The sequence below is a fragment of the Dermacentor andersoni genome, chromosome 8, assembly GCF_023375885.2.
Source record: "Dermacentor andersoni chromosome 8, qqDerAnde1_hic_scaffold, whole genome shotgun sequence".
Lineage (NCBI taxonomy): Eukaryota > Metazoa > Arthropoda > Arachnida > Ixodida > Ixodidae > Dermacentor > Dermacentor andersoni.
The window spans coordinates 128,432,347-128,445,991 of NC_092821.1; the positions used below are offsets into that span (position 1 = coordinate 128,432,347).

General features: G+C 43.8%; 1 protein-coding gene across 1 annotated transcript; it reads left to right on the forward strand.

Moving 5' to 3' along the window:
• Positions 1–552: 552 nt before the first annotated feature.
• On the forward strand, positions 553–12,872 carry LOC126525627 (cytochrome P450 3A19-like). Its single transcript, XM_055067955.2, has 8 exons — positions 553–763; positions 1,499–1,574; positions 3,928–4,003; positions 4,566–4,674; positions 5,541–5,629; positions 7,625–7,765; positions 9,175–9,340; positions 10,711–12,872. The coding sequence occupies exons 1-8, from the start codon at positions 737–739 to the stop codon at positions 10,855–10,857; spliced, it is 831 nt and encodes a 276-aa protein (XP_054923930.2). The 5' UTR covers positions 553–736; the 3' UTR covers positions 10,858–12,872.
• Positions 12,873–13,645: the final 773 nt, after the last annotated feature.

Consider the following 13,645-nt stretch of genomic DNA (forward strand, 5'->3'; position numbering starts at 1 on the left):
CGATCGCGTTGGGACGCTCTGCGCGTTTTGATTTGGCCTTACCGAGGCGCAGTTCGAACGCAGATGAGAGCGCACCTGAACAAGGAACGCGCGGTTAACGCAGGCTTGGGAGAGCGAGAGCGAGGATGGCGTGGCCTCGTGGCGACGCCCTTTCCCCTCGCGCAACACCTGGCGCGCTACTGGGGTGTTCCCTCTCTCCCGCTCTTCTCCGTCGAGGCGGGAGAGCGGGACAGACGCCGGCTTTTTGTTCAATGAGTCACTTGACGCTTTCCCATCAATAAATATCACGAAACCGCATGTATGCTCGTTTACGCTTGTCGAGGAGCGTAGTAAGGTCAGAGAGGCAAAACAAAATGTAACGTCCTAAATACGCGGCGTGTACTGTTCAGGTTTCTCACTGTAGGTGGATGTAATAAAACTATCGCGCGTGCCAGAAGAATTTCCTTTTGTTGTTTTGCATAGGAATTATATCGATTGTCTTGATGACAGTAATGCTCACAAATCTTCGCGTGAAATACGTCACCGGCAATGCAGACGAAACCACGAAAGAAAGTAAAATTGATTCTGACAACGTACTATAGACGAGGACATCACATGTATGCACCGAACGGGGTCGTTCTGATTGTTTCCAGACTGCTTCCCGGAGCTGCACCACTTCTGGTTCCTTCTCACGTGGGTGACGTCAAGGGCGGTGGTCCCTTACTTCACTCTGACCACGAAGCTCATCCAGCCGGTCATGTCCGAGAGGCGGGCGAAGGCGCTCGTGAGCGTGACTTCTTTTGTTATTCTTCAAATCGAACGTGAAGTGGTGACCTATGAGACAAAACAATATTTATTTGGAATACGTGCGCTTGTAAAATAACCTTAAGTAAAGCAAGCAGTCTTTTTTTCTAAGTGATTGCGGGATAAAAGGCGAAGGTAAACTCCGACCTCAATATACCTAACCGCCTTCATCTAGACTGGCTATGCATCCAAATTGTGGTGGGTATTCTCAAGTGAAACGATTATAATCGTTGAAATGGTATTCCCAAACGCAACTAGATTGTCAATAAAATTATAAGAAAATAGAAAGGAAGAAGTGAACCTCGAACCTAAAGTCAAGAAAAAATATGAATCCCAATATAAAGCTACATTGCAAAAAATAAGATAACATTTATTTGACTTTGTCCTAAAAATGCGCAGTCCATTCATCTGACGGCACTTGGGTTGCCGCAGGGATGCCCCGTGCGTCATTGCAGGCGATTAATACCAACGCCTTGAGATCCAGTCACAACAGTATGCAACCAAAGGAGGATGTGGGGAGAGTGTTATAGCAAGTTCTTAGTCTTAAAAAATGTTAGAACTGTAACGACTTCTTATAGCCCATGCTATATAGCGTTCGTCTTTTGTAGCAAACGAACGGTTTCGTGTTGGTAAGATTACATTAGCAAATTCTATTGCTGCGTGACATACTTATTTGTTTTTTCTTATGTTCTATTTCTCGAACATTCTTTTGTAGCGTGAGAAAGCTGACGTCCTGCAGCTTCTTCTGAACAAAGAGAGCACGGGAGAGCTGTTCAAGAACGACGCACACGGTGAGTTGTGACTACGGGTCTGTTATTTTCCCGAAAACTCGAGCCTGAGAAGCGGCAATGTTATTATTTTTGTTTAGCGGGGAGCACGTTGCAGCGGAAAACGTACTACAAGATTTAATAAAATTCTCGATATTTTCATATTGCAATAAGGATTTTTTTATCTTTTCCTAATTTTGATACCTTCTCAGCGCCACATTCGCTGTCTTGTTTAAACGACCACGCGATTTCCCCATTGATGCTTTCCACGCCAGATAACGCCACATCGATTTTTAGAAAGTGTTTACTGCGATAGCAGTTAAGCTCAACCAATTATTTCTTTGCTGTTTCTCGGAGATATCTAACATCTTATTTTTATACAAGCAGGACCCCAGAACCCTTTCAATAGTTCTAGCAGGGTTCCATTTGTTAACACGTGAAACTATCGATGAACTAGACAAATAATATAAATACAGGTATTACAAGGACTTTGTTGAGCTCAATACAGATTGTCAAACACGTGCATAGCATTTTGTTTTTGCTATACTTGCGGCCGACTTTCTGTGGCAATGAAAGGAAAGCGATAGAGGGGCGGCGCTTCTGCACTGTGCTACTGCGTCATTTAGACCGGCAGTGTGTGACAGAGCTTTTGATTTATTGGAGCAGATGCTGAATCAGGGCAGCTTCCATGTGCAACGGTTTCGCACTTTACCAAACGCAAAAGAGACAGAGAGAGATAAAAAACAAGAAAATTGACTTAGAATTGGCACTGAGCCGCGTATTTGCCTTATTTTGGTGTCGCAAATGTGACGCTAATGTTCTCTCTTCCCCAGCTTAAACTAACCCGGATGAGAATGGGAGGCTTTTTTCCAAGAATGCGGCTACTAGTGCGCGCTTTGCCTGCGTAGCTTTTCCCCCATTGCACGGAAAGTTGTCCGCAAGTATAACATAGGAGTTGTTTTTGTAAGTTAAATAGACGAAGGTGAACAATTTGCTTATACAAATAAAATGATGTGGATAGAGAGAGAGAGAGAGAGAGAGAGAGAGAGAGAGTAAACTTTTAGTCAGAGCAAGCGCAGTGTGCGCCCTAGGCGGGCGGCCTTTTTTTTTCCAGGTAGCACGTGGGCCATGGCCATCTCCCGTGCCTGTTCGATCAGGCTGCGTTGTTTCTTCGGGTCCGGGTCTGATATAGACTGGCCTCCCACTGCTCTGCGGTTACTGTTTGGGTGTCTACGAGGCCATGTTTTCCGACACATCCTCATACCATATAGCGTAGGGCGCCTGTCACATTACAGTAGTTGCGGAAGTTCGAATGCCCAGTTGGTGAGATTCTTTTGCAGTAGGATACCGTAGACCCAACATAACCAGGGAAAACGCAGTAACCCTCAGGAAATTGCATAATGATGCGGATGATGTGCTGTTATGCGCTAAACTGTTCCAAAGTCCCAAACTGAATTTATTGTGCGAGTCTGTCGGTTTGTCTGTCCTTCGCGCATTCGCGCTACTCCGTAGTGTCATCATCTTCGTCAGGCATCGTCCTCATCCTTGCCATATGGTGAAGGGCACAGCCTCTCCGTCACTGCAGAAGGAACTCATGCCCTTGAAAGTGGACGCCGCACCTGCTAACCTCTGAACTATTGCGCTGCATTCACGCTTGGCAATAGATGGCTTTCAAATGCACGCCCCCAGCGGCGGCTTCCTCAGAATAGCAAGCACCAATCTAGAAGGCAACGTTTTTTACACACTGCAAGCACTAGGAGCGGCTCAAAGAGCCGGAAATACGTCATGGACGCCACGTTTTGGACACCATTTATTAGTGCAGAGTCTCGTTCCTCACTACGTCCACGTAGGAGGGTGACGTTCTGAGCGTACCAAGGAAGTCGTTCTTGAAAAACAGGCGTATGTCGATTGTTAAAAAAAAGAAAAAAAAGACATATGTGTGGGTGCTTTCGCACAGTCTGTCAAGGCACCACGTGGTCACCCGCAGTGTCGATGTCACATACAGAGGCATGCAACGTCAAATGGTTCAGAGTGTAACCGAGAGAGAATTTGCAGCACAATCCTGTCATTAATATTTCTGTTTGGATGAGTTGGTCCATCTTAAAACATATGGGTAACAGCCCAAACAGACGACCACAAGAAGGGAGACACGCACACACAGCGCTTGTGTGTACGTGTCTGCCTTCTTGTGGTCGTCTGTTCGCGCTGTTACCCATATGTTTCAGCAATCCTGTCAATTAGGGAGAATCCCTTTGAACAGTACCCGTTGCGCCCCGGTTCACAGTACGAAGTAAAGTAGCAAGCGAGGTTAATCGCAACATCTTAACGAACACTGTACGGTGACGCAATTTTTTTCTGTAATTTGTCTCCCGAACAGGATTCGACGGGAAAACGAAGCTGGCGCTAACGAGGGAAGAAGTGATCGCGAATTCGGCATTTTATTTGATTGCAGGGTATGTAAAGCTTTTTCTTTTATCTTTTTTTTTTCTTTTAAATCTATTGCTCACATCACTCGCAGTGCTAGTTAAGCTTATATCGTGTATATACCACCATTTTATGTGAGACCACGAGATAAAGAAATTCTTTCTTGTGAAAAAAAAATATCGGTACTAAAATTCACTACGACATGCACTACATGGTCGTGCAAACGAACAGAGTAACGGACGAACGAATCAATTCAACCTTAAACGTTATAGAGGCTGATATTCCAGAAAAAAAAAAACTTTATCTTAGGCAAGGTTTGATCGTTGGGTCTCTAACAAGTGATTAAACTTAGATCAACGTAAAGAACACGGAGACGCAGTACGACTAGGTACAGGCAAGTACCATGTTCCTTGCAATGCAAAGCTTTAGACGCGATAGAAAGTTAAGTTATCGAGGCCTTTTTTTTATCTCTAGCTAACGTTTCGTTGCAGCAGAACGCAGAAAATGCAGCAAACATCTATTTTTTTTTCTTTTCGAGTGCTGACGAGTTCTCGTTCTGAAGCACAGTCTGTATGCTCTTACTGCTCGCAGCCTGGAAGCGACCCCGAACACGATGGGCCTCACCCTGCACCTTCTCGCGTTGCATCCCGAGATTCAAGACAGGCTGCAGGCTGAGATCACGGAGGTTCTCCAGAAAGACGTGAGCGAGAGGGCGGGAAAATTACTCGATGCTGATACCTAAATCCCGGCATATACTTTGCGACTTCGGGTCGTGCGACTTTTCCCTGAAGTGCGAGAGTGCTGTGGTCCTTCAGCGCATTTGAAGCATTTGAGCTAACTGTCGTAGTATTGATGGCTGTTACAGCTCTAAAATCCGGGTTTTGACGCTACATTTTCACCATGACTCCACGCTATCTTGCACAGTAATCAACGATTTTGGAGCTACTGCTGTTTTGGATGGCGCTAAAAACTCTCTCATAGAGCGGCTGTCCACATATTTTTTCTCGGAGCGTCACAGATGTGTATCCTAAGTCTAATGTTCTTAAGTTATGACAAGGCCAGTTTTATTGTAACTATTAGAAGACTTCATTGCGTAGGACTTGTTCGCCTGGTTCGTACCGGCTCATGTTGAACGAAATTACACAAAAGAGCATGCAAGACTGGATAACAAGTCAAGTGCTTTCAGTGAACCTTTTCTTCAGGTAACAGCAAGGCACTTGCCTTGTTGTCTAGTCGAATGCGTTATCTTTCTTTGTACCTTCTTTTTTCAAGATGAACACATTTCCTTTTTCGTGAAAGGAAATCAGGCTGTCGAAAAATCTTTTTGACGAATTTTGACATTCACTAACGCCGCTTTCAAGCATAATGGTCGATTTCATTGCAAAAGCGAAATTTTTAGACGCTCTGTAGCTGTAAGTTTTGTCTTGTCCTTACTACAGACGAAAGGCAAAAGTTCACAGCTGCTACAAGGTACTATGTTGTGCTCAGAAGATAGTGGAAGTCCAGCTCTAATAAGTACGCCGCAGTGCCATTTGTTCAGCTTACAATAGGTGTTCTCTACTTTAGGGCAAGTTTACTTCGAAGAACGTGATGGAAATGCCGTACATGGATATGGTTTTGAACGAGTCTATGCGCTTCTACACTGGAGTGGTCGGGTGAGTGCTGCTTACACAAATGCGCGTCTCGATTTCAAAGCGTCAATGTTCTGCTGAGTCTGAACTTCCTTTAACACCTGCCAACACATACCTGTATACGTTCAGCGTTGTACTTAAGTTACTAACCTTAAATATAGGATAAAAATATAAATGCTACGGCCCCACGTTGTCTTAATAAATATACGATTCGGAAGGCAAATTGTGCTGCTTATTAGTAGGTAGTTCGTTATGATATCTCAGCGAATTACTCCTTAAGATAAGGAGATGGCTTTGTCTTGACAAAAGAGATAGTAGTAAGAACGGATACGGCTAGCTTTGATAGGCCTATTTTCTTATCAGGCAAAGTGAAAGCGAAAGTTTATTGCTTTTAAACAATAACTGGGTGCCAACACAAAAGGACAAGGGCCTGACAGGAGCTTGAGGAACTGGGAAGAATGCGGCATTGTGCACAAGTGCTTCACAACAATTTTATAATATATTATACAAGCACGTGAACAGGAAGTCAACGTGCATCAAGTTATATATGAAATGCGTACAACTAGAAAGTATCCATAACATATTGCAGTAAAGATACAATTAAATATATATAATTTTGTACAGATAAACAAAAGGTCAGTCATAAAACACAGAACACTATTTCAGAGCTGACACCTTCGCAAGCAAGAGAAACTTCCTTCCTACCCTTTTAAGAGGAGGTTGAGCATCCTCCTACCATTTTAAGGGTAGGAAGATGCGTGTAGGCTATATCTACTAAATAAATATATCCTTTGGTTTGTTCAGTTAGGTGTGTTGTGTAATGGTAGATTGAAAACATTTTAGTTAAACGTAATATTCACTTTTGAAAGGAAATCCACGGTCTATTTTTGAAATTTCTTAATTTAGTCTTTGGTTGCCGTAATTAGTGCGCGTTACTGGTGGAAGTCTAGGTTCTTGCGGAAAACATTTCTGCTGCTGGAATTACCTGAAAAAGAAAGCGCAATTCATGATGATGGATGTGTTAAAGTAAACAGAAATGTGATTCAGTAGACTGTTTTAAAGATGCTATGTTTATGTAATAGCGGTGATGTGCGAACGTGTAAAGTTCTGCCACATAAAACTTCTATTGCCCGCAAAGAGCGTTTAATGAAAAAAATGGTTTAGGCAATTACTGGACGTCGTAGTTCCCTAAACAAGAATGCACTACAATAACCTAGACTGCACAAGTGCGTAATTCATGGCTGTCTTTAGCCAAGATGGCAACAGATGAGATATTTTGTATAGACAACCAATGGTTTTATTCACATCAGAAGCAAAGTTTGAGGTGTGAAAATTGCAGGAAAGGTTCGTCATCTTCTCATTAAACCAAACACTAAGAAAATTCGGGTTTGGAGGTCGCCGTAATTTGGTATGATCTTAAACAAGTTAAAGAATGATACGTCCTTCTGTATTAATGGGAGAAAAAAATGTAGTTTGGCTTCGACAAATTAAGTTTTCACTCGTTAGCCATTAAGTAGATATGCAGTTTACTTGAATAGGCATTTACCACAGCCTTTTATTTGGGACAGGGAAAAATATAATAAAGGTGTACTCGTGTTGTCAAATTATATTATCAGATCAGGCTATTCGCGTATGTTAGCGATATCAGCTATGTACGTACAATAAAAACAACAGTGATCCCAGTATTGATTCTTGAACGCCTAGCAAAATGTTATTCAAACAGTTCTTGAGGAAGTCAGTTTCAAGCCTTTTTTACATTTCTAACGTGACGTTTCTAAATGCTTTTAACCTTTCCAGCCGCGAGTGGTATTAGGTATTTCACGAATCTTTTTTTCCCGGTAATTGAAGGCCAGGTTTGGTTTGGCGCACGATGATTTATTTATGCGTCCCACCAGTTACAGAAGGAGACCTAGTGCGATTGGCCGTGACTGCGCTCGCTTAGCTGTAGCGATACACAACAGACTTCATAGCGTCGACGCATATCACGGAGGCCACTTATTTCGCGCGACATATGTGCAGCTTTGTTACACGGCGTGCAGAAAGGGACTTCGAGTTCAAGGGCACCAAAATTCCCAAGGGTCTCAGCGTCATGGTGCCTGTCACTTACCTACATCACGATCCCGAAGTTTGGCACGAACCGGAAAAGTTCGATCCGGAAAGGTGAGAACAACCCTTCCGCTCTATTTTCTGATTTTCTGCAATCGTACTACAACCGAGAAATAAAAATATTTGCGGAGCTTTTAAGAGCAAGTATGTTTGCTGTGTCAAGCAGCGCATAGAGAGATGTGAAATCATACTGTCTCCTGATATACTTGAACGTCATGACTTACTCGCTCAAAGGCACCGCGACATTCTGCCAAACGTTGTGGGTTCATGGTGAAGTTGCTTTGATGAGGCTGGGATGCTTAAGAAACTCGTTGTTGAACGTTGAATAACCACAGGTTGTCAAAATTATTTTGGATCCCTGCACCGCGGCGTACTTCGTGGTACATTTTAGAGTTCCTTGACGTAAAATTTCACTAATGTTTAGAGCTTTTTCACCGCTGACAAGACTTGCGTTTTCAGCATTAGCTTAGCAATCTTCGCCCTAGCAACCGGGGCACATCGTGTTGCATTTTTACGCTTAAAGTGTATGTCGACAACCACGGTAGAATATACTGCGCATTGTGTCCTCAAAGAAATCGGCTGTTGGCTTACTAAAGTAATTAAGCACGGCGTTAGCGTTACTGCTAATGAGATGTCCTGGCGCCGACTGCGCTGCTCGGGGTTTACTATTCATGGCATGCGGCAGCGGCAAAGGTAATGTTAGTGCGGCAAGCTGTGCTAAAATGTTCTAATATTACGTAGAAACGGTAAATATAAAGATTTGCGCACAGGTAACAAGTTTTTCCAGGACATTTCAACCGGTTCACCAAGAATAATTTGTTGTTCTCTTCCTCAACTGATTGCTCAAAATACACATTCCAATGAAATAATGCCTCTAAAAGCATGTTCAGCAATAGTTTTCACACCTATTTCAACTTTTTGTAATTATGCCATCATTTGTCTTTAAAACACGCTTTCAAAGCATCTTTTAATGGGGAACAATAACTCAGATATAAATAATGGCTTACCTACGTAGGGGAGCGTATGAGAAAAGCAACCAAACAAGAGATTAGGCTAGATGCATTCTTTCGTCGATAAATCATCTGGCACAATCGAAAACGTTACACTTTTCATTGAGCGGCTGCTGTTGCAGAAGCTATACACCAATCCTACGCAAAAGTTATCTCGTACACAAGGCTAAGATTTTGTGCATAATGGTTCATTGCCACTTTTCTTTCCTTATGGCATTTTTCGTGGTTTCTTTGCTTTATGCCAGATTCAGTGAACACAAAGAGTTCGTGCAAGATTACTCGAAGTGATTAGTTGTAGTCGAACAAACGAAACTTCAGTCTCGAGCCAACATTTCGGAACGGGGATTTGTATTCGTCAGGGCCTTGCAGAAACGATGGCTTCCGACAGAGGCTTCCCATATTCGGTGACTTCTTATCACGCATTTTTCATTCTTTACTGTATGCACATCATAGGTTCAACTCAGAAAACAAGTCACAGATCCACCCGGTCAGCTTCCAGCCTTTCGGGAAAGGCCCCCGGGAGTGCCTCGGAAAGAATTTTGCTCTCGTCGAGATGAAACTGATGCTCTCGAAATTCCTCGCCAATTTTAGGGTCATCGTTGATGAGGAGCATCATAAGGTAAGTGCGAGACAATCTACAAGCCATACTGCACATTCTATTACGTACGCAGCAGATGTGTTGGTGACTTTCGGGAGTCAGGCCTAGCAGCACGGCTGCTCTACAAACAGTGACGTCAGTGATCTGCTATGTCCTGTGCCAAATACGTGAACTACAGGGAAAGCTTTCACCTAGTAATGAACCTTTTTATAAACGAGAATATAAATAGGCATTTCTCGCCTTCTTTGCCGTTTCAGCTATCCTCTCTCTTTTGTCCTCTTAATCGCAGCACACCGCTTGCCCACTGCTGAGCACCCTTCAGGTGTTAACCACTGACAGTTACAGTGGGACCAGAAGAAATTTGCTTCCTTCCTGCTCTTTGTACAGTTTCATAAACTAAAATTTACTACGGCGTTTTCGCGGAACACACTGCGCATTAGGGGCAATGTCAAATAATGCAACGAACTTCCAGCTGTCTACATTGCGTATACAATCATTGAAGGCATCGGCTAGTGAATTGATGTTAGATTTGAAAACAATGTGCTGGGAAGTTAAACTTATTCGCGTCAGGTGGTGTAATTTGAGCTCTTTTGCTCTTTTCCGTATAACCGTAACTGCTGACGAAGCCAACAATACATGTAGGCAGAGAATACATAAGGTAATTGGAGCGGTATTTGAATAGACAAACTTTAAACCGGACACTAATGCTAAGTTACGCTCTGAGAGCTCTTGCCTCATTTGATGAATGCGAAAATGAGCATTAAGGGAGGAAATCAAGGACAAACTATCCTTTCTGAATCTGCCTGCCAAATTACGGCGAAGGTGATGTCAGTGTGGCGGCACGAACTGAGACAGATTTTCTTTCGTGCACTAAATTTCTGGTATAGTTGTCAGGTTGCAGTGTCATTTATCCGCGAGGGCTACACAATGCATTTTTTATAAGCGTATAGCCAGCTTCCGCCAAACTTTGCTACATTCTATGAAGCTATGGGAAGCGAGGGGGTTCAGGTCGAGGTCGTATCGCGACTGCCCATTGCGCTTTAAAGCGTTTGACGCACCAAGTCACCGCTCTTAACAACTTTTGTCAGCCACGAATTTATCAAACATCTCTCATCCGACACCTATTTGGCATTCCCAAAAGGCTGTTGTATAATTTGCCCAGCTTGACCTATTATTATTTGTATTGCTTCAGCAACAAAAAATTGAATTTGTTTTCAAGCAAACTCAGAAGTGTAAGAAAAATTTACGTGGTCTTGTGGTGCCGGGAAGGGGGGCGTCTAGTCTGATACCATTTTGTGAAATATCACTTAGAACCTCGCAAAAAAAAAAAAAAAAAACTTGCTGTCTTATTCAGTCTTTGTCTTTATCTTGGTTTATTTATTCCTGTGCAGGAACCTATCAAGCTGAGCTCGGCGTTCATTACCACAGTAGTCAACGATGGCATCTGGCTCAAGCTTGAGAAAATGCAGCGCGATCCAAGCACAGGTTCAATGAGGAAAGCCCGCACGGCGGCGCTTGAAGCCCACATCAACGCTTAGTGGCTTCCTCGACAATTTTTCACCTGTGCCTTACCTCGCTGTTTGGAGTTCGAAAGTTGCAATCGCTCCTAGCTCGCTAGCTGTTAGATCTCTAGCAGGCACAGCAGTAGACTGATATTTCTTAGGACATCTCACATATATAGCCGGAATCAAAATGACTCATCTCCTCTTATATATTTCTCGGGGGAGTACAATAAGTTTCTCGTTTTCCTTGTTTATATTTTTCACTCAAGTTTCTTCTTGTGTATTAACTGCCAATTACGAGCAACTCGGCCACTGAAGAGCAGGTTATCCTCAAATCCTTATTAGTTCATTTTTTTTCTCTGGCCACGGTGACGGTCATTTCGCAGGTGACCCACGTAGTAAGAATGTCGTTAAAACCTCAACGAATCAACAGGCTAAAAACGTTCGTGACAATTCATTTAACAGCAAGAAATAATTGACTTGAAGAAAAACAGCGCAAGAGAGGCGAGGACGTAAAGAAGACAGGTACAACGGACGGGCGCTAACTTCCAACTAAATTAGCACACTTGACAAACGTGCAAATAGCATTCTGGATCAGTCACGTGCTCCTACTGTGCTGAGGTACTTCGACGACTACATGATGGTCGTTAGCGAAGTACTGCAGTCGAGGCTAGATGACAAAGTAGAAACGATAATTAACGCCTTTATAAACGCGTCTGGGGCTCTAAACTTCACAGGCAAGCGGCCAAGTGACAATTGCATTCGTTTTCTGGAACTGAAGATCACGTTGTTGAACATGCCAGTCACGGTGTACCAGCCACGGTTGTACCAGCCAGGTGTACCGGACACGGTTGAACAAGCAACTGATTTCGTATGACAGTGCCCACTCCAAATTATTAGTAAAAAGAGGAGTCGCTATGACGTGTCTGAAGCAAGCGCTAAATAAATCTTGCATTCAGAAGGTATAACAGAGCTTTATTAACCATGTTGCAAGGCTGGGACAAGCCAGTTTTTCCTTCATATCTAGTTTCTAGCGTTTGTGATAAGCTTCTTCAAAAGATCAGACAGGTAAGGGAGGGAGTTAGCAAAGAAAAACCAGGTGACAGCAGGAACGTACATGCGATCCCATATTGGCACGGGATGTCCCATAACCTCAAGAAGGTTGCGAAAAGGCACAATGTTAACATTGCCTTCAGTGCGCCATGTAAATTGGTCAAGATATGTCCTTGGCGACCAAGGCAAAACCAGACCCTTGCTGTAAGAAACATGAAGTATAGTATAGGCAATGCACAATTAAGAAATGTTGTCTATGAAATTCCCCTGAGCTGCAACCAGGTATACATTGGGCAAACGGGTCGTTGCTACAATGAAAGGGCGCGAGAGCACGGCTGGGCCGTAAATAACAATGCGGGCGGGCATTTGGGTGAATATTGTAAGCGTTGCAAATGCCGTCCAACACCAAGTTTCTGGCACCTTCTGGAGATAGACTAGAAAGGGGGTTACTGGAAGCCTTTTACATTGCGAGAGCCGAGGGCACGTGCATTAACTGACCATGAGTGGCACTTCCGACAAAGAGATTGCTTTTCTGATGCGATAGGGAGTTCATGGTGTGACGATGGTGCAATTCCTTTTTTTATGCATGTATATAAACCTTGCTTCTTCAAATAAAAATTTTGTTGGAAGTTAGCGCCCGTCTGTTGTACTTATCTTCCTTTTGTCCTTGTCTCTATTGCGCTGTTTTTTCTGCAAGTATATTGCACCAACATGCCCATATCAAGCTCCTGCAGCAAGAAATTATATCGGGGTGGGTGGCATCTTTTTGGTGAAATCGACCTGACTTATAGCGCCTAATATGTCTCTACCTGTTAGCTGACTTAGCCTGTCCATCCTTCTGACCTTCTGACCTCCTGATCCTCCTGATCCATCCTGACCTTGAGTGGCCGCAAAATCCTGCGAGGTCTCATATTTTTTTCGCATGGACGCGGAGCGTTTAGAGCTTAGCAAATACTTTAATTCATGTGTATTTTTGTAATGAATAAACATCAACTGTCGTTCGTTGTTTGTCTTCCTGCCTTCTTTTTCCGTGCGAACGTTTCGCCTTCTACGCATGGGTTGTTGATGCATCGTAAGGAAACTCATCCAAAGCAATGTCATTGCATTAGATCCTCCTGCATGGAGTAGCTGGGGCCCTGTAATGTAAAAATATTCCAATCTGTTTTTTATTCCAGTCTCCTGACATCAAATTTCCGTGACCGCCAAAGCAAGGATCGAGCGGTGAGTCGCAGCGTTGTTCAAACCGCCCAATCAAACGCTCTCCTCATCTATAAGAGGTCACCTTTGTTTGCTTTCAAAGCGAATATCATTGCCTACCTTGACAGGGTTTTCCAAACTAATTGACTGACAAGAGACGAGGAGCACGCAGAAGCGGAGAAGGCTTCAGTGGGGCCGATCTAGTGCAGGGAAAGTATTCAACCTGAGGAGGAGGGCGGTGTCGGCGTGTGGCATTAGCTCGATTGCCCTTGCTTAGCCTGCGGTGGCCGGTCGAAAATCGCGACGGCGCGCAACGGAAGGCTAAGCGTGTTGCTTAACAGACACTCGGCGAACAAGAGTGGCCGCGCACCTAGCGGCACATTTTCGGAGGCCCAGTACATTCAAGGCGCAGCTCGCTAAAGCGCTGGCGTGAAATACGTTAATTGAAAAGCGACATACCCAGTGCATTTGTGAGGCAGCCTGCTAAGTCGTCCGATTGTTGTCCATGAGGAACCTTTGTGACGCGGCTCATCATTGTAGATTGGCCCTTTCTCGTTGCCACATAGTTACCCGA

Coding starts and splice junctions, on each gene's coding strand:
- LOC126525627 (XM_055067955.2), top strand. CDS start 737: ATGTCCGAGAGGCGGGCGAAGGCGCTC. Junction 4,004..4,565: donor GCATTTTATTTGATTGCAGG/GTATGTAAAGCT, acceptor TACTGCTCGCAG/CCTGGAAGCGACCCCGAACA. Junction 4,675..5,540: donor CGGAGGTTCTCCAGAAAGAC/GTGAGCGAGAGG, acceptor TCTCTACTTTAG/GGCAAGTTTACTTCGAAGAA.